This window comes from Lissotriton helveticus, chromosome 12, assembly GCF_964261635.1.
Source record: "Lissotriton helveticus chromosome 12, aLisHel1.1, whole genome shotgun sequence".
In the NCBI taxonomy this organism is placed as follows: Eukaryota; Metazoa; Chordata; class Amphibia; order Caudata; family Salamandridae; genus Lissotriton; species Lissotriton helveticus.
The window spans coordinates 363,374,763-363,391,521 of NC_136073.1; the positions used below are offsets into that span (position 1 = coordinate 363,374,763).

General features: G+C 42.1%; 1 protein-coding gene across 1 annotated transcript in view; it reads right to left on the reverse strand.

The window, feature by feature from the left end:
- Window positions 1-986: 986 nt before the first annotated feature.
- Window positions 987-16,759, reverse strand: part of NETO2 (neuropilin and tolloid like 2) — a 311,726-nt gene continuing 295,953 nt past the window's right edge. The window contains exon 9 of the mRNA XM_078669388.1: window positions 987-6,112. Within this exon, the coding sequence (XP_078525514.1) occupies window positions 5,529-6,112 (584 nt within the window). The 3' untranslated portion in view covers window positions 987-5,528. The remainder of the gene's footprint in view (window positions 6,113-16,759) is intronic.

Genomic DNA, 16,759 nt, shown 5'->3' on the forward strand with positions numbered 1-16,759 from the left:
AGGCCCGGACTGCATTGCAATGCACCCGTAACTGGATGTGCTCAGTGCAGACCTGGATACTGTGCCAGATTACAGAAAAAGCGATCTCCCCATTATAGGCTCGAACTCTTACTGTGCAAACTTGTGCTGGCTACAATGCAGAAGTAAAAGATAGAGCTGAGCTCTGAAACTGGGGCCTGTCTTTAATGGCCAGGGACACAGCTTGATTTAATTTTAGGAGGGTTCTGCCATCCCCTTTAAAGTGGGAGCAGCATTTGACTGCAACCACCTATCGGAAGGAACCCTCCGAAATACCTGAGACTCCTGTATTGCCCTCCTAATGAGCATATTCGGGGGCACACTCGTCAGGGGTAGTAAGCACTATATAAATGCAATTACAATACAATACAATACAATAGATGGCGAATTTACCTATAAAACTCTATCCGTAATATGGCACCCGTGCTTAGGCAAAGGTGTTCCCTCATTTACATAGGGCCACGTCCTCTAGCAAATTAGTGAATGCCTCCTTGGGATCGTATGGGTTCAAATTTTGCACCCATACAATCCATATCACAGATGGGGTTGCACAAGCATCTTTAGTCCCTTCATTAATACCAAAAGTTGCAAAAAGTGGACGAAAATGCCCATTGCACATCCGGGAAATTTATATAATCTGGCCCCGTGAGTAATAAGGAGGATAAAATATCTCTTTCTCCTAGTCCTTCAAGTCCTCCTTGTTGGCCTCCTTGTGCTTTGAAGAAGCCTAAGGAAAGCATTCCATCACTTTATAAACAACCAAAGTAATATATTCCTAATTTTGCAGTAAATCTCGCCTGCCGTCAATATGTAGTTATCATGCGATCAGAACAGCCGTATCAATTGTTTGATAATTTCTACTTTTATTCACCGGCTTTAACATTGTGACCAGTAATTGTGAACTGGATTAAGACATTTAATGGAAAACACACTGCTCCAATCAAATAAGAAAAGCAATGTTCTGAGACTTCGATTTATAACTTCATTTTATCAGTACTTTACAACAAATCAGGTTCTTTAGACATCAGTCACGCCATGTTTCGGGTCAATGCGAACATTTCAGCAAATTGGACACTATCAAATCATGGTCAAAACAAAATTACTCTGGGATTTTACATCCTGTTGAGATTGTCATGCCATACATGCCATGAAACAACATCCTGAGGTGATTAAATTAACTTCACAATCCTTGCAGTGTGGCAATGAAGGCTTATTAAATGTGTCTCAAATACTTTAATTGATCCCCAAGGTTCTTTGTTACATGATCTCAAAGCAGAGGGATATTCAGTGAAAGGTAATGTCCCTATATATAGGAGCAAGACTATATACTCCAAGGTTGTCATCTGTTGGTCTGTGAGGGCCAGATTTTTACCAGATTTCCAGGATATTCACATTAAAGTACAATAAGATTGAGTCATATAATTATGTTGACAGTTCCTCGTATCAAAAAGTCTTGGTCTGGGGCAGATCTTTCTCTTACCTGGCCCCCACTTACTGGAATGCTCTTCATGTTCATATACTTCAGTTCCCTGGACATTTTAAATTCAGGAAGTGTTTTAGTGGATTATTTGTGACTGCTGCCAAAATCGTTGTTGTTGGCCCCTACGCCGAGATATCCTGCTCGGGGTGAGTTGCGCGCAATATACATAACAGTAATGTAACATAACAATATTGAGGTTACTTTGAAAATGATGCTTGGATCTGGCTCCCCTGGACCAAAGTTGGACAACCATGAAATGCTGAAAGTTTGGGGGTTTATTTGTCTTTTATCTGCAGAGACAAATATATGTTGTTCTCTGGTACCTGCTCCCTATACAATTGCCAATTTATAAATAATCTGTGTGGTCAGCTGTGCAGGGCTGGTACAAGGAATTTCAGCATTTAAGCAAAGTGGGAAATTTGATTTTCTATTGGTGTAAAATGGCACCCGTCAGCCGGTTTGCCATTGGTAGATGCTTACTGATAAGTGAATTAAAATGAAGAGTGATACAACGGCACAGCTCTAAGGCTTCTCGTGTCCTAGATAATAGCTCAACTACACCTGTCTTTTCCTTTGAACTATGGTACTAGTAGTCCTGCACTACCCATTTTACATTCAGGTCTACAAGCATCAAAAGGGTCCTTGTAGTCGTGTTCTTTCCATTTTATATCCAAGACCCAAAGTGCCGGAATGCAAAGAAAAAACATAGACTAGATGAGCTGGGGAGTGATCTACCTGCTATACCGGAGTTTGCCAGATAGGGATGGCGATGAGCCCAGCAAGAAAAGGGCTAATTTCTTTCTTTTAAAAGAGGTTGGTTAAGTTAAGTTGAGCCACATGGGAAGACGGGGGCGGGGTGGAGGGTAGCAGGTTACAGCGCGACTCATCACTTAGTTAGGAACGTATCTATTCCTTTCCCCACTATTAATAATTGTGAATGAGTGATGGTTTGAAGGGGAGCAGAAGATAGGGAGGGGCAGAGGCGGTGATTGAATGGGGATTTCTGGTGGATCTGGCTGTTCTATGTATTTTGAAGAAGACGTTTGTCTATTACCCAGTGGCTTTCAGGTGTAGTTTCCAGCTGGGGATCCGAACACATCATTAACTATGTACGCTATTATACACTGTCAAGCATATGGTTAAAATTATAATATGGAATATAAGGGACCTGAACTCCCCACTTAAGAGCCACAAGATATGGAGGGAGGTGAGGGAGCTTCTCCCAGATGTTGTTCGTCTTCAAAATGTACATTTGAAATCCTCTGAAACCCACCGAATGAAGCTCAGGCTTTATTCCACCATGTTTCAGCTACCAACACTAAGAACGGCGGGACTTTGACTGGCCTCCATAAAGACTTCCATTTTGAGGAGCTAAATGTGTTTGGAGACACTTTAGGGGTCTTTACATATATCTAGGATGTTAGCACCTAGGATTGGGTTCAATATTCTTCACATTTATGTCCAAGCAATGGCCAGGAACAATATTTACTCAGCCTTCTGACTAAAAACACAAATTGGAGCCCAGATAGTTGGTCCTGGATTAGTGATTTCAGTCTTGCACTGGACACCCTGTGAATCTCTGGAGGTGGAATTGAAAATAGCAACAGAGCGTCATAGAACTATGGACTCCCTGAAAAGTCTGCGACAGGCAACCTTGCTGGAAGGTCAGAATGACCTTCTGGCCAGAGAGAAGTCTGTGAAAGCACTATGTGGTGTAAAATAAATATTCTCTGATTGGGACAATAAGACTGGCTGACCTCTGGAAAGAAGACTGAAGATGAAGGAGGTTTCCAGGAAAGTCCCTTCCCTTCTTGGGTATGAAGGGAACACCTGTAGCAGAAATGAGGACCAATTTAGGGCTTTTCGAGACTTCTATTTCACTCTCTACTGTGAGGAACCAGTTCCACTGGAGGAAGTAATGACCTTTATTAATGTGGTCTACCTTTCTAAAGTGACCGAGGCAAGCAGTGATAGTTTGGAAGAGCTAATTACAGCTGGAGAGGCTCTAAGGCAATCTTAAGCTTGGATCCGGGGCCTTGCAGGCCCACCAATAGATTCTATAAACAATTCACATCAGACCTAACCCTATATTTAATGACTCTATTCAATTCCTTACACTCTAAAACAGTTTTTTCCTCAATGTTAACATCATTCACGCCTCTAATACATAAACTACTTAAACCAGGCAAACCTACCAATAAGTATGACGCTTACATCGACCTACTGTGCTTTTAAATTCTGTTACTAAAATTGTCACGAAAGTACTGGCCAATGGACTTATGCCCCATTTACCGTATCTCATTGACCCAGCCAGATCCATTGGGGTGTATTCCCCATTGACAGTCGGAGGACAATACAAGGTGAGTTCTTCATCTAATAGAGAAAGCTAACTTTAGGAGGATACCCCTGGTGACGCTGCCACTAGACACAGAGAATGAGTTTCATAGGGTCAGTTGAATATTCCTTTCTCGAGTCCTGGAGGTGATAGGCCCGCATATGCAATCTTGGCTATTAGCTAGTTATAGGAAGCCTATAGTGGCACTAAAATGGAGGTCCCTGGTCATAACAACAGTGCAAAGGTGAGCTGGCAAGCTCTGGATGTTGCTGTCCACGAATAAAATTGACATGGGAACTCAATGAAATGGGACACAAATATGATAGCCTGTGGCATTCTCTGGTAGAGCACTTATTGGACAAGGGGTATGTGTACGGTTGTCCTGAATCGCTAAGAACCCTTCGATTTACCAGTTAACATGTGGGACTAAAGGCTATAATTTTAATAACTACAAAGTAAAAGATGATGTGATAGTGTGACTATCGTGGAAAGTACACTTGGAATGTCGCTTTGCTTGATAACTTACTGGGAGTTTGGGAGGAGGGAAAGGGGCATATAAGATTTCAGTAACTTGGCGCTACATTTTTTTTAATTTGACAACTAGCGTTTAGCAAGCTCAATCTCAGGGTGTGTTGTGTCTTGAAAATAAATACAATTTCGGTGGAAAAAAGAGTTTGGGTGATCCTTGTGTTAGGCACCCGGGCATTCTGGGAAATCTGAAATAGCGGTAGAAGATGAGGAAAAAACATAGGCAGCATGTATGTTGATGTATGTTCATCACTGTTGTAGTTGATGCAGAAATGGATAATCTCCAAGGGCCTTGCGAGTTGTCTGCCCTCGCCTTCTGTACTTCTGCGTTACAGGAAGTTACCAAGACAGATAGCCAATATAAATTGCCCTTTAGCTTCTACGTTTTTGAAGACCATATGGCATTTTAAGGACACAGGGCCGTCTCACTGGAGGATAATTTTACTGAGCCACATCAGTAGATTGCAAAGGCCGTGTAAGCACCCTACGGGAACAGAAAGTGGACAATTTGTAAAGATGAATACAATTCAAAGGCAACAAACGAGTTCACGTATATCTCACAAAGAACACAGCGTGGGGAAGTGGTCATTAAAAGCAGCAGTGTAGAGATGTCTTGAGATGAATCAGACCGAGGCAGCGGCATGGCACTTCCCAGCCTTAATTGGCACTTACCACAGTCATTCCAGCAGTAATATAGCACTCACAATAACAAATGTCTGTAAGACTGTATCCAAATGGGGTGCCTACATCTTTAAAAAAAAAAAAATCATGTACAGTAACTCAGCTGTAAAAATCGTGATCATAAAAAAAATCAGCCACGCTGATGCACAAATTAAAAAGAGGAGCAAAAGAATTACATTGGAACAAGAAAGAAAACCTATTTGGTCGAAGTTCACGTCTTTTGAGAAATTGGAAGTGTGACCAGAACTATGTTAACAAGAGTTTAATTTGTTCAATAATGGATATTATTCCCACCATGCAAAAAAAAAATCCGATGCTCAATTCGGTGTCTGGTCGAAGGGGGAAACAAGTGGCGGTTGTTCGGATTTTTCTCTCCGTTTCGTTGAAGGATGAAGTATTTAACCCCGGATACAACAAGTTAAAAAATATATATATATATTTCAATATATACGGGCATTGAAAGCAGTTCTGTTCTTCAGGAGAAGATTAAAAATCCATAGAAATGGATCCCTGTGCGGGCTCTTCACGCCCCCGGACATAGATCTCGCAAGGAATCTCCTCCATCACCCTATCCTCGATCACCTGTTCGGGGCAGTCATGGGTCTGCTTGAAGCTATAGTTGCTTTTCTTGAATGTGCTATTGAAAGTCTTCATGGGCTGAGGTTGTGCAAAGTCATTGCGGAAGGGCAGGTCCATAGAACTGAGGTTGGTCCTGCTCTGCTTTATAGTTGCGGCTGTCTGTGAGCCGCAGTGATGGTCGTGGATGCACCTCGACGACGTGGACGAGCGCCGCATTTTCTGGTAGTTCTCCAGTTCATCGGAGAGATCCGCCAAGTCTGCGGAGATCTCCTTGTCTCTCAGCGAGAAGAGTTCATAGTGCGGCGGGTCGAAGACTTCCTGGAACCCGCTTTTGTTGAAGGTGGTTTTCCTGGCCATCACCTTTTTGCGGGGCTGTTTGACTTGCACAAAGATCGAAATGATCAGGAGCACCAAAACGATCCCCGAAGAAATACCAATGATTGTTCCATGAGTCTTTGTGATCTGTTCAAATAATCCTGCTTCTTTTTTTTCTGTGGAAAAAAAAACATGAGTCAAGGCACTAAAACAGTATTATTTATTTATCTATTTTCATTATTTGATAAACTAATCTCCTAGATCCAGAGAGCAATAGAGTACACATCACAGGTATCACAGGGAACTTATTATTGTAGCAAACACAAGGTTTTTTGGTAACACCCCTCATCAACCAGGCTAGCTTGAATCCCGTGGCAAAGAGAGCAAGGAACCCATGTCTGGGCATACCTTGCCAACTTAGGGCGAACAAAGCAAAAGTTTTTTAGTAACACCCCTCAGCAGGGGCGTCTCAAACATGAGGTGCTGTACAGAGAACTGCATGGTGGCTGGGTCAGGTCAAGATACAGCAACTTGGATGTGATGAAGAGGAGGATGAGGACATATATTTGATACTAAAAAGATGATTTTTTACATTAGACAATAATATGTACAATATTTACAGTATGCCACTAAGCGTATGTATTGTTTCACGCACCAGGAAATGAAAAGATTTCTACAGGCTCAAAACAGTAATTTTGATAAGTGCCAGAGTTAGAATTCTTGGGCCTCATTTATGAGGCTATGCGTGACTTTTACGCCGCCGGTGCGTCACTTTTTGTGACGCACCAGCAGCATAAAAAATGTGCCTTGTTGCACTATATTCACAAAGTGACGCATCTAGGAAGATGCGTCACTTTGTAAACCCCTGCGCTACATTATACCTACGGCAGCTATAATGTATGCAGGGGGGGGAGTTCTGATGCAAGACAGGGTCATATAAGTGACGCAGTGAAATCTATAAGATTTTACTGCGCCACTTCTAGGACACAAATGCGTCAATTTATTACGCCTGCCTTACAGCAGGCGTAAGACTGACAAAGTCCCCTTCATATGGAGCTTGCCCCATGTGAAAGGACACATTGCTGGAGTTGCGTCACTTTTGTGACACACTCCAGCAATGCGTCACTTTTGCGCCATACAGATACGTCAGAAATACTAACTCCTTGCGCCATGATGCGTCATACTGTAAATATGACGCATCATTGGTCTCGCAAGGAGGGTGCAGTGAAAAGTGACCCATCGCTCTTTTCATGCAGTGATGCGTCACTTTTCATAAATGATGCCCCAGGTGTCCAAAACAAAGGCAAGAAATAAACCTCGACCACACCCAAAAGTTACCATCCCAGCAAATTAACCGATGAACTGCATCCAAGAATTAGAGGTTTTAAGCTATCACAATCACAAATCTGAGTGCAGTGACTGGATTCTAATGTCATTCATTCATTAATTCATTTTGCCATTTATATTGCACTAAAATCAATTGGCATCCAATATCTCAATACATAAAGAGAATGCTGAAAGTCAAGGTACAAATATAAATATTAGGCTAGACAAATTGATTACATTGTTTGGATTCGGAAGATCGGAGGGCTCGTTATGGTAAGATTGCTATTTTAAACTCAATTTCTTTGGCCAGTGGAAGCAAGGGCAACCTAGCCAAAACTGGCAAAATATGTTGTCTTCTTTAATTTTAACATGTGTCCTAGCAGCAGAGTTCTGTTTTTTTTTGTGCAATCTGACTATTACATTATTGGACATATCTGTGAACTGAGCATTACAATAGTCACACCTTGATCAGCGTATTGCCCTGGCTATCCTTGCTCGGTGTCCTTCAGAAATAATAGGATGCAGTTTCCTGAAAGATATCCAGCAGTAATTGCAAATCTTGGAGAAAATATTCTCTTAGTTCTACATCATAAATTTGGGATCTACAATCACTTATAGCATTTTTACCTTTTTTGAAATGGAAATTGTGCAGCTTTCCAAGTTAAGGAACTCATGTTCTGATGTCAAACTCTTAAAGGTAGCTTTAGAACCAGCAATCATCAATTCACTCACATTTCCATTTATTGCTAGAGACTTTTTCATTCATCGTGGTTTTTTTAGCCACGGACGCAACCATTGATGATCTGAGAGCTATTCCAGAAAAATTGAAAAAAGATGCAGGTCATCTGCATAACTATGAACGCTCCCATCCATTCATGTCAATGACTCATGCAAGGCCTGTACTTAGATATTAAATAAAAATAGTGACAAAGCTGAACATTAGTGAAAGCCACAAGAGATCAAAGAAGGCAGGGCAGCGATTGCACTGAGCCTCTTAAGGAACTATTGGGCAAAAAGAATCAAGCCATTTATTTGCTTGACCAGTCAACCTACTTATTGAATTTAATCCTTCCAGCAACAAAAGGGCATATGTATAAGAAATGTTGGAGCGTGGAGCTACGCCAAATTTGGCAGCGCCACGCTCCAACTTTTCCAAAACTAAGGGATGCGCCGACCGCTGAGTTTTCCCTAGCGCTGGTGCTAAAATGAGTTGCCTAGCACCAATGCAGGCACCCTTGCAAGGATAACTGCACTGCAGGGAATGACTATGTGCAGGAAGGTGTCCCTTCCTGCACATAAACAATCCATAATGGCAATTTGTTACTTCTATGTGTGCTGCAGAATTCAGCAGACATAGAAAAAGCAAAAACAAGGAGAACAAAAAGTATTTCTCCTCGTTGCGCCATTCTAACGCCTGCTCTTGCATGCCACTGCTCCAGATTTACACCTCCTTTTAAATCTGGTGCAGCATAAAAAAACAACGGGTGTTGCGGTTAAACGCCTACAGCACTACCCATTGCACGCACCTTTCACACAGATACCTAAGCGAAAAGGTATCACATTTACAAAGCGGGGTGAAGCCACAAAAAGTGGATTAACGTCACTTTATAAATATGGTGCAGGGCATAACTCCACCGGAGCGTGAAAAAAAGTGATGCTCTGGTGGCGCTAGGGGCTTGAACTTATACCCATAGTGTGGCGAATAGTGTTGAAAGCCGCAGATAGGTCTAAGAACAGTAGTAGGAAGATGTGCTTCATTTAGGTCGAATTCCTGAGTGGTGACCTCCTACAAAGCAGTTTTCTTGTAAATGAGCCCCCAGTGTTCCTATCTCTACTTTCCCATGGTCTAAGTAATAAATGGTAGGTCTGTAACTTGCAGAGTATTGGGGTTATTATTAGGTTTTTTCAGAAGAAGACGAACCCTTGATTTTTTAGAGTTGAACTGAATGCCTTTCTGTAGGAAGATGAAAAGATAGAAGTGGTGTGACTTTTTTCTTGGTGTAAGTAATGAAACTCTATCCTTAGTATTAACTCTCAGCACAGTTTTACATAAAGGACAGAAATTCTTTGAAGTACCTGCAAACGGGCCAAGATTTGTTGAGCTGAGGATAAAGAAAGTAGCAGCAGTGCATAGATGTTTGGTTGTGGGATGGAGATATTTGTTAAGCTAAGATTGCAAGCAAACGCCTAATGCATGAGGATTTGTAATAGGTATCAAGGGGGTTTGATCTATCTCTTCAAAGGCCAGGGTCAAAAGTTTAAACTAAGCCCTATGTTTGCCCCATAAATAATTGATTTAGTGACAAATGTGGGAGAATGGAGTTTGCTCAAAAAGGCGACAAGGTTAATAAATGTATCTGGTTGGGAGAAGGGTTAAAAGGGTAATCCTAGATTATGCTACTTCAAGATTCTAATGTTGCCTTCATAAAATAATCAATCATGGTTTTGGTTGTCATGAAAAGGAGGAGATGGTATAATTTTCTTATGATGAGGGCCTGAATCCTGACGATGGTTGCTGTTGCCGCTATGTAAGACTCCAAGTGCACGACTCCTTGGAAGAAGTGTACTTCAGTGATCTTGGGGAAGAAAAGACTGGAAAACAGACGATTGCAGTTTTAATAAAAATTTGTATAAGAGTGAATAGTTATTATTGACAGATTACTGTAAGGAAATCAGAAGATGAATGTCTGTAAATTAGAGATCAAGGTAGAAAAAAAGAAGAATTGAATATCATCTGAGCATGGTGATTGGCAGTGTAGCTAGCTTGGGGGTGATTAACTGTGTCAAATGGCATCTGCACATTTTTGGAGTATAAGGATAGATCAGTGGGGACTGCGATAGGTAACGGATATACAACTGAAAACGAGTGAAGGCAGTTTCTATAAAATCCAATGTTCAAGGCCTCATTCAAAAGGATCAACAGGCTTTCAAGTTGATGAAACTACCTGAACTGGAGCCTTTATTTTGGATAAGAAAGTGAACTGAGAGACAGGTAAATAGGTAGACTAGGAAAGAGACTCAGAAGTTTTTTTAGCAGCAGTAGCACAGTTGCAACACTGGGAATCCATGGTATGTTGTCTAACATCTTGTTGTCTAATGTGCTTGTCATTTATGACGTCCTTAACCTCATCACTGCGGCGCGAATTCCACCGCAGTGCTGAACATTCCTATCGCGGGCGTGGTCATGACGGCTCCCGGCCGTCATCAGCACATGCCCACCGTGACTCATGACGGCCGGGAGCCGTCATGAGCATCGAAGAGGTTAAAGTGTATTTTCCTTTTTGGTCTGTTTTTTCTTCCTGCCTGATTTACTTGTTCATTCTTTTGATCCTTGATGCTCCTTTTATCTGGAAGTTTGCTTTCAAGAGCTGGTAAAGGTATATGACTGCTTTCGGGAAACAGAATAGGCATCATGGCGGCTGTGGTTGGACTGCTTTTGAAATGCAGAGCTGCAGCTATCAGACGAATATCTGTAAGTCTGTTTTTGGTATTCAATCAACTCACCTACACAGAATACACTTCTATTGTCAACAGGCTTTGTTGGTCGCCAATCAAAAGAGATAAAGCTAATCCTATATTTCGTGTAACCTGTGCCAAATGTCACACAATGATGGTGTATGATGAGTAGGCCTGGGCGTAAAACTCTGCTCCACTCATAGAGTTTGTGGAGTTTTTCCCACTCCGGGTAGAGTGCGAAGTTAAAAAAACTCTGCGTAGCAGAGCAGAGTTATTCCTCTCTCGCGGCTCACCAACGTTAAGTTGGCAAGCGAGGAAAATCCAACGCTAAACCACCCCCGCAAGATTTCTCGACACGGTTGGTCAAAGCAGGTCACAACTTCTTGCGTTGAGAAACCTGCGGCTCACTTTAAGGAAGCTGCCGCTCGAGTAAAACATCTACTTGAGCGGCAGAAATAAGCAGCGCCCTCTTGTGCTGCACATGGTGCCATTTGTGATGATTTTACAGCACAGGATAAAACGCCCAGCTCTAAATATCAGAGCAAGCAGTATGACCTACCTCACTCCACCGCTTGCGAAAGTCCACGGAGTGCAGCCGAGTTTTTCTGTCAATTTGCGAACTCCACCCAGGTCTAACAATGAGCACATGTTTGCTAAAAGTCCAGCACTGTAAGAGTTCTGAAAGGCCATTTGTCATACAAATGGTGACTTATGGTTAGCCAGATTGAACTATGTGCTCTTATAATCATTTATGGTGTCACACCTAATTGTGGCAAGTGTGGGCATGCATGTTGATATTCTCCCTGATTCTACTGGCAAGAGTTCAGATCTGTATCCACTCGTTGATGAATCACCAGTTAATTATGACAACTGATATATAAATATTATATGTGTTAAAATGTATAGTTTAGGTATGCATCTTTATAGCCTAAAACACCTTAGGATTTTGTTATTGTTTTTCGGCTCAATCAGTTAATGTCCACTGGCTGACAGAAGGTCTGAGGTGGCATGTAGTGCCATGTTTCTTCTGGCCAGTAGACTTATACCTAACCCAACTAACTTCCATTCCAGGGCTGGTCAAGGTAACTCAGGGAATCAGGCAAATAAGGTGCACCCCTTGCGGCACCACGGTCACAGAAGTTCTCAGGTCTCAATGTTGCTTGGTGATGTGTATCAGGACAAAAATAAAAAAAAGAAAGGCTTTGTTTGCGTGAGGTCTGCTGGCACCTCCATGCCCGCTCTTTATTTCTTTTATTTTTAAATCTTTTTGCAACATGATCTGCACATACATCCTTCAAACTACTCTCTCCATTCTGCACCTCCTCTCTCATGCTCCTACCGCACTCATCTCTTATGGCCTTATTACAAGTCAGGTGGAGCAGCGTCTCTAGGTGGGACACTGCTCCACCTGATCACAATGGGCCTGGTATTCTGACCCCTGGTTTTCCTGGGTGTGGGAACGCCAGGACCAGACTTTACCTGCTGATACCTCTGGTCGTAACATTGTATGAATGTTTAGGTTCAATAGCAGCTAAGGATTTACCCCATCCCTGTCCGAGCATTTTTTTGCGGCAAGAGGACGCATTTAGTGCTGCTCCCTGTCAGAGCACCTTTTCTCGACCGCCTACTCTCCCAATCCCCCTTCCACTACCCCTCCTTACCACCTACCCACGAGCTCACATTTACCACACGGCCAGAGCTGCTTTGCACCCTGCCAGTACCATGCAACACATAAGTAAACGAGAACAGAAAGGATTGCGGACCTCCCAATTCATACATAAAATTCGAAAACACTGACACCACTGAGGTCAGAGCAGGTTTTACCTTCTCAGAAGCAATGCTAGGTAAGACAGGCCTTCGCTTTGTTCCCAAAATGCACTTGGGTGCTGATGCCTGTGCCTCACCAGACAAGTGTATCGTCCTGACTCCTGCTCTGGTGCAGGGCCGGACTGAGAATGCAAACCAGCCCTGGCAATTTAGTCAGATCGTGGGGTGTTATGGGGGATGCTGGTGCGAAACACTGATGATTCTTTTGTTACAGGAGGCCGATATTTCAGCTCTGCTGCAAAACCGGCCCCCAGTAACAAAAACAGCCCCCACTGGTCCAAAAACGGCCACTACGCTGCAGCCAGTCTGGCCCTGCACTGGTGGGAACCTTTGTGTATCTCCTCAGACAGGACCTGGAGACAAAACAAGCATAGAGGGAAAAAGGAACGGGTGGTTGGGATGGTGCTTATTGTTCCTCAGTGAGCAGCCCCCATCCTCCAGCTTACAGCCCTTGTTCCTACTCAAAATATGTATGTGATCATCTGAGGGGAACTCTAACGAAAGGTGAACTAAAGCCGATCACGATAAGTCTTCCACCAGCACGCGTTTAGATATTCATAAGTATTATTGCATAGAAGCCAAGTTAACGTTCGTGAACATTCACATTCATTAATATAAATAAACATGACATTGTCATGTTTACCCTTGATAACCGGACTTAATTTACATGAGAAGGCCTATAGGCATAACCTCTTAAAACAGCTACTGCGAATCAAAAGCTATGTAAAAGCTGCCACCTACCAGAACCTGGGCACAAGATTAGAAGGGACTAACCCGCGAAATCACACCGTGGAATAACTTAGGTTTCCATCTGTCTTGGGATAGAGCAAGGGTCTTCCTATGGGGTACATAATCTCCAGTTTGGGGAAGTTCTCTTAGAATTCAGGGCTCTTCAAACTTAGCTAATAAAAGAGGAAACTGGATGATCAGGGATAATGGGAAAAATTGGTGGACTTTCCTTATTCCTCCACCATGATTTTATTAGGGGCAATTTACTGATATCTGAATTGCAGAACATATGAAGATGCTGTGAGCTTCCTGTGATGCCCCATGCTTCTTCAAGATGCACTTGAGCAAACACCAGTGCATCCTCCCATGAGCATCTTTACAAGGTTCAAGCCTGCTGCTGCCCTGCAAAGATTCATGAACAGGGCCAAAGAGGATTCGCCTGACTCCCAAAGACTCCAGATATTGAAAACAAAAAACTAATTAAATCAGATTAAATCTAAATTTACCTGATCCTGTGATGTAAACTAAGAAGAAACTTATTTTCATCACAAGTTTTCGATAGATTTCTGGCGCTTAATACAGTGAGAGAGAATGGGGTTTGCGCTTTCTGACTGTGAAAGCATGAATAAATCGCCACAAATGGCTTTTTTCTGTGTTACCTAAGCAATGAGGCAGCACCCCGCCTGTGATGCTGCAATATCAAAAAAGTGCGCCTTTCAAGGATATTCTTCTATGAAATTTCCATAAATAGCGGCTCTTCAGCCATGTAAGTGCTGGAAATTGATTCCAGAAACTCATCTTATTTCAATTTGCTCAACAATTTAAATCTTAGTAGTGTACATCAAAGAGCTGACAACAGGTGATCTCAGGCTGCCTTCCCTGAGGCCCTTGGTTCGAGAATGTTCTATTCTTAGCCACCAGTAGGGCACGGAGCAGAATCTTCAAGGAGAATTATAATGCGTCAGTAATAGTAGCCATTGCCAAAGAGGGCATTTCATCTGTCTAAACCTTATGCTGCATGCACGACAATACTTTTTGATGGTTTTTTTTTAAAGCACACAAACATTGCACTGTGAGACTTTGCTCATATCCATCTGCCTGGAATGAGAGTTTCCTGGTGCAAAATATTGCGCAGATTGCAAACTTTGAAATTTACAGTAATAGACTTGCTGAGGAACCATGAATTTGCTGCACTTCAGTGTGCCAGGCAGCTAGGGTGGCAACCTTCACAATGCAGGTTGCCCCGTGGCAACCCCAACCAATATTTCCCGTCATACAGGGCGTTTTAGACAATGTGGGATTCATATTTCTGTACTACTGATCATAGACTATCATAGATACAAAAAGACTGCGTCATACAAACGTAAGTAAGTGTACGTCGCAGGGAAATATAATTACTTTACTGATGAGATCTCTTCTTTAATACTTTGTCTGTAATTTATGCAGCAAAGAAGGTGACTGATAAAAACACCTGCAAAAGAATGCGATCTTGGTAGAAGAATAAACAGAAACTGGCTTCTGCCAAGCAATGCCTTCACCAACTGCTCAATGTGAGCTGTTATCCCATCGGGCACAGTTCCTTACTGGCAAGGACTTCATGGAGGCTTATACGAGACACTGGGTCATCTGTAAGGTCACTGCTTGACTAATTACAGCAAACCATTGCCTATTTCTTAGTAAAATGCTTTTAAAGGAGGATATGGTATTTCCTCTAAAGCTACATCCTTTACCCTGAAGTGAGGCCTGCACTTTCATCTGAACAAAGATCAGACTGTGTTCTACAGAGAAATCATGCTCGTCCTCTGAATCTAGACCAGGTTTATTCTTTGAAGCTATGTCAGCCCTATGACTTGAGGTAATAACCACAAAATCTCATCAGGCTAGAACACGTGTATTCTATTAAAGCAGTTTAGACCTACATTCTGAAATTAGACTAGGCGAGTCACCTGAAGGCCTATCTCCTAAAACTAGGCAAGGCTTAGCTTCTAAACTTAGATCAGACCCATATAATGTCCCATTACTTACCGGTACTCTTCATTACCCCGATTAACGTCCTCCTTTGTCCCAGTCATGTCCCCACCCTCCCCATTCTTTTGTTGTGTCTGGTCTTGTTACTAGCAAGCATTACTTTAATCTATGGAAATAAAAAAAATACTAGTGTGTTAGAGTGCCTGTCGGGAGGCGAGACCACCTCATTATGTAATGACTGGGACTAGGAGGATCTATGAGGTGGGTAATGAAGGCAGATCAGATCTTTTCTCTGAAACAAAACTAAGTCTAAGCTAGGTAGAAGGAAAAGGTCTGTCCTCTTAAGAAAGGTGAGGTCTATCTGTTAGAGCTAGAGCAGATCCATACTCTGAAGCTTGGTTAAACCTATCCTCTGAATCTAGACCAAGCCATTCCTCCATATCTAGATTAGGCCTATCATCTAAGGCTAGAGGAGTATATTATTCTGAAATTAAATTACCCACATTCTCTATAGCAACATCAGGTCTATTTGCTGCAGCTAGAACAGATCCAACCTCTGGTTCTTGGTATGAGCTATACACAAGCGCTATGTAGATCGAGTTTGTCTTTTCAAGCTTAATTAGGCCTGTACTCGAAATTTAGATGAAAATTGTAATCTGAATTTAGATGATCCCCATCATCCATGGCAACAGCTTGCCTATTACCTATATTTTGCACAAGAAATCTATACTGCACTTGCGTTGCTTTGCATCATGTACTGTCACATCACTTGAACACCTGGCACAATGCATAGCAAATCTAGAACTTTGCTCTCAGGTTTTGCAGTAAAGAACGGCAAAAGTAACCTATTTATAGCTGTAGGTTGTTTTGTAGCTAGACATGCTCTTTATTAGTCCATATAAATGCATATATGCAAATAATGACAGACGTAAATCAATGCAAATCTAGGTGTTTCTAGGTTCGATAACAGTGAAAATATAGACTGGAAGAAAAGGTATACACACTAAACATAGCAGACCTAACAACAAAATCATTTATAAGTACAGGAAGTAGTACTGTAGGTGTACTCTTACATACTCCTACTTGACTATGTGAATCAGGCCCAAAAATATCTAACTCCCTATGAAGAAAAGCGCAAAGTAGATACAGATCTTTCTATTTGCACTGATTGTGTATGCATACTGCTATAATATTCTCATTCCATTCCCATTTCAGATGTTTTGGGGCGAATGCACAAAGACATGTGGCAGTACACAAAACATTACAATAGGAGAGCTACTTTACATACTCCAAAATGCTTTCATGAATTGGCCCTTTTGACTCAAAACAGATACTTCTAAAATCCCGACCATACATACATATATTTCTACAACTGACTTGTCCCATCATTTAATCTGATGTTATTTTGGGGCATAAAAAACACTCTTGCTGTGCCTGATAGTTGATTAATTGTCATCAACCAAACTAGAGTGTTCCAGATTCTGTCTTCTGAGCGTTGATACAAACGGTCGACCTCG